This window comes from Onychostruthus taczanowskii, unplaced genomic scaffold (assembly GCF_017590055.1).
Source record: "Onychostruthus taczanowskii isolate IOZ18803 unplaced genomic scaffold, ASM1759005v1 scaffold342, whole genome shotgun sequence".
Lineage (NCBI taxonomy): Eukaryota > Metazoa > Chordata > Aves > Passeriformes > Passeridae > Onychostruthus > Onychostruthus taczanowskii.
Window position 1 is genome coordinate 59705 of NW_024500817.1, and position 7627 is coordinate 67331.

Sequence of the window (7627 nt, forward strand, 5' to 3'; positions counted from 1 at the left end):
CCCCTAAAACTTTCATTTTTCCCCCATTTTCTCCCCAATTTCCCCAATTTCCCCCAATTTTTCCCCCGATTTTCCCCAATTTTTCCCAATTTTCCCCATTTTTTTCCCAATTTTTCCCCCATTTTCCCCCATTTCCCCAATTTTCCCCATTTTTCCCCCCATTTTCTCACCATTTCCCCCATTTTTCTCCCATTTTCTCCCATTATTTCCCTCATTTTTTCCCATTTTTTCCCATTTTCCCCATTTCCCCCCAATTTCCCCCCCATTCCCGCCCCATTTTCCCCAATTTTTTCCCAATTTTTCCCCATTTTCCCCATTTTTCCCCCCACCCCATCTTCCCATTTCCCCCATTTCCCCCCATTTTCCCCCAATTTCCCCCCATTATTTCCCTCATTTTTTCCCAATTTTCCCCATTTCCCCATTTTTCCCCATTTCCCCCAATTTTTCCCCATTCTGCCCCCGTTCCCCAGGAGAAGTCCAAGCTGGAGAGCGAGCTGGCCAACTTCGGGCCGCGCATCAACGACATCAAGCGCGTGATCCAGGGCCGCGAGCGCGAGATGAGGGAGCTCAAGGAGAAGATGAACCAGGTGCGGCAATGCCGGAACCTTCCGGAACCTTCCGGGGCAAGTCCCGCAAATCTGGGGGGATTCTCACACAGTTTGGGAAAAAAATCCCAAATTTCGGGGGAAAAAATCGGGTTTTTTGGGGGAAAAATCACATTTTTTGGGGAAAAAAATCGGTTTTTTTGGGGGAAAAATCACATTTTTTGCGGAAAAAAATCACTCTTTTTGGGAAAAAAAAAATCACTTTTTTTTTGGGAAAAAAATCCCAATATTTGGGAAAAAAAATCCCAAATTTTTGGGGAAAAAAACCCCCAATTTTTTGGGGAAAAAATCACATTTTTGGGGGAAAAAAATCCCAATATTTGGGAAAAAAAATCCCAAATTTTTGGGGAAAAAAAAACCCCAATTTTTTGGGGAAAAAAATCACATTTTTTGGGGAAAAAAATCCCAATTTTGGGGGGAAAAAATTCCTTTTTTTGGGAAAAAAAATCCCAGGTTTGGAGTAGAATTTTCCCCAGTTTTAGGAAAAAAATGCTTAATTTTGGGGAAAATAATCCCAGGTTTTGGGAAGAAATTCCTCCAATTTTGGGATAAAATTCCCTCAATTTTGAGAAGAAATTCCCCCAATTTTGGGATAAAATTCCCTCAATTTTGGGGAAAAAATCCCAGGGTTTGGGAAGAAATTCCCCCAATTTTGGGAAAAATTTCTTCCGGTTTTGAGGATAATCCCAATTTTGGGGGGAAAAAATTCCTTTTTTTGGAAAAAAAAATCCCAGTTTTTGGGAAAAAAATCCCAGGTTTGGAGTAGAATTTCCCCCAGTTTTAGGAAAAAAACGCTGAATTTTGGGGAAAATAATCCCGGGTTTTGGGAAGAAATTCCTCCAATTTTGGGATAAAATTCCCTCAATTTTGGGGAAAATAATCCCAGGGTTTGGGAAGAAATTCCTTCAATTTTGGGATAAAATTCCCTCAATTTTGGGGAAAATAATCCCAGGGTTTGGGAAGAAATTCCTTCAATTTTGGGATAAAATTCCCTCAATTTTGAGAAGAAATTCCCCCAATTTTGGGATAAAATTCCCTCAATTTTGGGGAAAATCCCCCCCAGTTTTGGGAAGAAATTCCTTCAATTTTGGGATAAAATTCCCTCAATTTTGGGGAAAAAATCCCAGGGTTTGGGAAGAAATTCCCCCAATTTTGGGAAAAATTTCTTCCGGTTTTGAGGATAAATTCCCTCAATTTTGGGAAAAAATCCACCAAATTTGGGGGTGAATCCTCCCCAGTTTTGGGCAAAAAATTCCCACAATTGTGAGGGAAATTCTGCCGAATTTCGGGGAAAAATTCCCCCAAAATTTGGGAAGAAATTCCTCCAATTTTGGAGAGAATTTCTTCCAGTATTCAGGAAAAAATCCCCCAATTTTGGGGGAAATTCCCTCAATTTTGGGGTAAATTTCCCCCAATTTGGGGAAAAAAAATTCCCTCAATTTTGAGGAAAATTCTGCCAAATTTGGGAAAAAAATTCCCTCAATTTTGGGAAGAAATTCCTCCAGTTTTGGAGAGAATTTCTTCCAGTTTTGAGGAAAAAATCACCCAAATTTAGGGGAAATTCCCTCAATTTTGAGGAAAATTCTGCCAAATTTGGGGAAAAAATCCCCCCAAATTTCAGGAAAAAAAATCCCAGATTTGGGGCAGAAATTTCCACAATTTTGCAGAAAAAATCCCAGGTTTTGGGAAGAAATTTCCCCAATTTTGAGGAAAATTCTGCCAAATTTGGGAAAAAAATTCCCTCAATTTTGGGAAGAAATTCCTCCAGTTTTGGGGAGAATTCCCTCTTCGGGATTTGAGGGATTTTGGGGTCCATTTTTGGGGGGATTTGGGAATTTTGGGGAGATTTTGGGGTGGATTTGGGGATTTTTTGGGAATTTTGGGGTCCCCCAGGTTTGGGGATTTTTTGAGGGGGAATTTTGGGGTAGAATTGGGGGGTTTGGGGGGTTTTTGGGGGGATTTTTGGGCGTTTTGAGGTCCCCCAGATTTGGGGTTTTTGGGGGGATTTGGGAATTTTATCCCCCAAATTTGGGAAGAAATTTTCCTCAATTTTGAAGAAAATTCTGCCAAATTTGGGAAAAAAATTCCCTCAATTTTGGGAAGAAATTCCTCCAGTTTTGAGGAGAAAATCTCCCAAATTTGGGGGAAATTCCCTCCATTTTGGGGTAAATTTTCCCCAATTTGGGGGAAAAATTCCCCCAATTTTGAGGAAAATTCTGCCAAATTTGGGAAAAAAAATCCCTCAATTTTGCTATAAAATTCCCCCAGTTTTGGGAAAAAATTTCCACAATTTTGAGGAAAATTCTGCCAAATTTGGGAAGAAATTCCCCCAATTTTGGGAAAAACTTCTTCCAGATTTGAGGATAAAATCCCCCAATTTTGGGAAAAAATCCCCTGAATTTTGGGGAAAATTTCCCCCAATTTGGTGAAGAAATCCCCCCAATTTTGAGGAAAATTCTGCCAAATTTGGGAAAAAAATTCCCTCAATTTTGGGGAAAAAAATTCCCCCAGTTTTGGGAAGAAATTTCCACAATTTTGAGGAAAATTCTGCCAAATTTGGGGAAAAAAATCCCCCCAAAATTTGGGGAAAAAATCCCCGGGTTTGGGAAGAAATTCCCCCAATTTTGGGAAAAACTTCTTCCAGATTTGAGGATAAAATTCCCCAATTTTGGGAAAAAATCCCCTGAATTTTGGGGAAAACATCCCCTTAATTTGGGAAGAAATTTTCCTCAATTTTGAAGAAAATTCTGCCAAATTTGGGAAAAAAATTCCCTCAATTTTGGGAAGAAATTCCTCCAGTTTTGGGGAGAATTCCCTCTTCGGGATTTGGGGGATTTTGGGGAGATTTTGGGGTGGATTTGGGGATTTTTTGGGAATTTTGGGGTCCCCCAGGTTTGGGGATTTTTTGAGGGGGAATTTTGGGGTAGAATTGGGGGGTTTGGGGGGTTTTTGGGGGGATTTTTGGGCGTTTTGAGGTCCCCCAGATTTGGGGTTTTTGGGGGGATTTGGGAATTTTTGGGGGGATTTTGGGGTGGATTTGGGGATTTTTTTGGCGTTTTGAGGTCCCCCAGATTTGGGGTTTTTGGGGGGATTTTTGGGGGAGATTTTTTGGGTGGAATTTGGGGGTTTTGAGGGAATTTGGGTTTTTTTGGGGGAGATTTCGGGGAGGATTTTGGGGGATTTGGGGATTCTGGGGTGAATTTTGGGGATTTTGGGCTCCCCCAGATGTGGGGACTCTGGGGGGAAATTGGGGAACTTTTGGGGGGATTTTTGGGGGAGATTTTTTGGGCGGAATTTGGGGGTTTTGAGGGAATTTGGGTTTTTTTGGGGCAGATTTGGGGGAATATTTTAGGGTGGAACTTGGGGGTTTTGGGGGAATTTGGGAGATTTTGGGGTCCCCAGATTTGGGGGATTTTGGGAGGGATTTGGAGGATTTTGGGGGAGATTTTTTGGGTGGAATTTGGGGTTTTTGGGGAGGATTTTTGGGGGATTCTGGGGTGGATTTGTGCGATTTTGGGATCCCCAGATTTGAGGATTTTGGGGTGGATTTGGGGGATTTTTTTGGGGTGGCTTTGGGGCATTTTTGGGGTGGATTTTGGGGATTTTTGGGGTGGATTTTGGGACATTTTTGGGGTGGATTTTGAGCATTTTTGGGGTGGATTTGGGGCATTTTTGGGGTCGATTTTGGGGGCCATTTTTGTGGTGGTTTTTGGGACGATTTTGGGGTGGTTTTGGGGTGATTTTTGGGTGAATTTGGCCGTTTTTGGGGTTGATTTTGGGGTGATTTTCGGGGGGTTTTGAGATGGTTTTGGGTTGGTTTTTGCGGTAATTTTGGGCATTTTTGGGGTGGATTTGGGGGATTTTTTGGGGTGGATTTGGGGGATTTTTTGGGGTGGATTTGGGGGATTTTTTGGGGTGGATTTGGGGGATTTTTTGGGGTGCATTTTGGGCATTTTTGGGGTGGATTTGGGACATTTTTGGGGTGGATTTGGGGCATTTTGGGGTGGATTTTGGGGATTTTTGGGGTGGATTTGGGGGGATTTTTGGGGGTTCCTGACCCTGCCCCTCCCCCCAGGTGGAGGACGAGGTTTTCGAGGAATTCTGCCGGGAAATCGGGGTCAGGAACATCCGCGAGTTCGAGGAGGAGAAGGTGAAGAGGCAGAACGAGATCGCCAAGAAAAGGTCAGGACACCCCAAAAAAACTCAGGGACCCCAAAAAACCCTCAGGGACCCCAAAAAACCCTCAGGGACCCCCAAGGGCACCCCAAAACCATCTCAGGAACCCCAAAAATCTCTTGAAGACCCCAAAAAACCTTTAAGAGACCCCAAAAAACATCTCAAGGAACCCCAAAGACATCTCAAGGAACTTCTCAGGGACCCCAAAAACCTCTCAGGAACCCCCAAATAAACTTTCAAGAACCCCAAAAATCTCTTGGAGACCCCAAAAAACATCTCAAGAACCTTAAAAATCTCTTGGGGACCCCAAAAAAACCTGTGAGGAACCCCAAAGAACTTCTCAAAATCTTTGGGGGACCCCAAAAACCATCTCAAGGAGCCCCCATACCCTCCCTGGACCTCAGGGAACCTCCCAAAATCCACTCGAGGACCTCCAAAACCCCTCAGGAACCCCCAAAAAAACCCTCAAGAACCCCAAAGAACTTCTCAGGTCCCCCAGAAACATCTCAGGAACCTCAAAAAAACCCCTCAAGAACCCCAAAGAACTTCTCAAGAACCCCTAAAAATACTGAAGGATCCCAAAAAACCTCTCAAGAACCCCAAAATCCTCTGAGGAACCCCAAAAAACCCCTGAGGAACCCCAAAAAACATCTCAAGAACCTCAAAGAACTTCTCAGAGACCCCAAAAACCCCTCAAGGACTCCAAAAAACATCTCAAGAACCCAACCCCTCAGGAACCCCCAAAAAAACCCTCAAGAACCCCAAAGAACTTCTCAGGTCCCCCAGAAACATCTCAGGAACCTCAAAAAAACCTCTCAAGAACCCCGAAGAACTTCTCAAGAACCCCTAAAAATACTGAAGGATCCCAAAAAACCTCTCAAGAACCCCAAAATCCTCTGAGGAACCCCAAAAAACCCCTGAGGAACCCCAAAAAACATCTCAAGAACCTCAAAGAACTTCTCAGAGACCCCAAAAACCCCTCAAGGACTCCAAAAAACATCTCAAGAACCCCAAAAAAAATTTAAAGAACCCCAATAAAAACCCTCAGGAACCTCAAGAAACATCTCAAGAACCTCAGAAATCTCTTGGAGACCCCCAAAAATCCCTCAGAGACCCCAAAAATATCTCAAGAACCCCAAAAAAACCCTGAGAAACCCCAAAGAACCTCTCAGGAACCCCAAAAAACATCTCAAGAACCTCCAAGAACTTCTCGGAGACCCCAAAAACATCTCAAGAACCCCAAAAAAACCCATGAGAAACCCCAAAGAACCTCTCAGGAACCCCAAAAAACATCTCAAGGACCTCAGAAAAACCCTGAGAAACCCCAAAGAACCTCTTAGGAACCCCAAAAAACATCTCAAGAACCTCCAAGAACGTCTCAGGAACCCCAAAAACATCTCAAGAACCCCAAAAAAACCCATGAGAAACCCCAAAGAACCTCTCAGGAACCCCAAAAAACATCTCAAGACCTTCTCGGGAACCCCAAAAAGCCCCTCAGAGACCCCCCAAAGCCCCTGGGAGACCCCTGAGGAGCTGGTGGTGTCCCCCCAGGCTGGAGTTCGAGAACCAGAAGACGCGCCTGGGGATCCAGCTGGACTTCGAGCGCAACCAGCTGCGGGAGGACCAGGAGAAGGTGCTGATGTGGGAGCAGGGCGTGCGCAAGGACGAGGCCGAGATCGAGAAGCTCAAGAAGGTTTGGGCCTTTTTGGGTTCCTTTGGGTTCTTGAGGGGTTTTTCTGGGGTTTTTGAGGTGTTTTGGTGTCTTGAGATGCTCAAGGTGGAGAAGACCTGAGGCGGGACCATGGAGAGCACAAGGACAGGAGAGATCTAGAAACTCCAGAAGGTTTGGGGTTTTTTAGGTTCCTTTGGGTTCTTTTGGGGTTTTTTGGGGTTTTTTTCTGGGGTTTTTGAGGTGTTTTGGGGTCTTGAGATGCTCAAGGTGGAGAAGACCTGAGGTGGGACCATGGAGAGCACAAGGACAGGAGAGATCTAGAAGCTCCAGAAGGTTTGAAGCTTATTTTCTGGATTTTTGGGTTCCTTTGAGCTCTTTCGGGTTTTTTGAGGTTTTTTTTTCTGGGGTTTTTGAGGTGTTTTGGGCTCTCAGGAGGTCCATGATGAGGAGGAGCTCAGGTGGGACCCGGGAGAGCTGAATCACAGGTGAGATGGAGGAGATCCAGAAGGTTTGAGGCTTATTTTCTGGATTTTTGGGTTCCTTTGGGTTCTTGTGGGGTTTTTCGGTTTTTTTCTGGGGTTTTTGAGGTGTTTTGGGGTCTTGAGATGCTCAAGGTGTAGAAGACTTCAGATGGGACCCGGGAGAGCAGAATGACACGTGAGATGGAGAAGCTCCAGAAGGTTTGGGGGTTTTTGGGTTCCTTTGGGGTTTTTGGGTCTTTTTTCTGGGGTTTTTGAGGTGTTTTGGGGTCTTGGGAGGTTCCTGATGGAGAAGACCTGAGGTGGGACCAGGAAAAGCAGAATGACAGGTGAGATGGAGGAGCTCCAGAAGGTTTGGGGGTTTTTGGGTTCCTTTGGGGTTTTTGGGTCTTTTTTCTGGGGTTTTTGAGGTGTTTTGGGGTCTGAGGAAGCTCAAGGTGGAGAAGACCTGAGGTGGGACCAGGGAGAGCAGAAGGACAGGAGAGGACGAGAAACTCCAGAACATTTGGGAATTTTTCGGGGTTTTTTTGGATGATTTCCCCAGGAGGAGCAGCGGCACCTGAAGATCATGGATAATTTTGATTTACTTTGGGTTCTTTTGTCCCTTTTTGCCCATTTCTGGGTGGTGTCCCCAGGAGGAGCAGCAGCACATGAAGTCCATGGATAATTTTTGGGTTCTTTTGTCCCTTTTTGCC

General features: G+C 44.6%; 1 protein-coding gene across 1 annotated transcript in view; it reads left to right on the forward strand.

Annotated features, from left to right (window-relative positions):
• Nucleotides 1–7524, forward strand: part of SMC1A (structural maintenance of chromosomes 1A) — a gene marked incomplete at its 3' end in the record, with an annotated part of 32840 nt that extends 25316 nt beyond the window's left edge. Inside the window, exons 14-17 of the mRNA XM_041411138.1 lie at nucleotides 471–587; nucleotides 4681–4787; nucleotides 6333–6474; nucleotides 7477–7524. Coding sequence (XP_041267072.1) covers nucleotides 471–587; nucleotides 4681–4787; nucleotides 6333–6474; nucleotides 7477–7524 — 414 coding nt within the window. The remainder of the gene's footprint in view (nucleotides 1–470; nucleotides 588–4680; nucleotides 4788–6332; nucleotides 6475–7476) is intronic.
• Nucleotides 7525–7627: the final 103 nt, after the last annotated feature.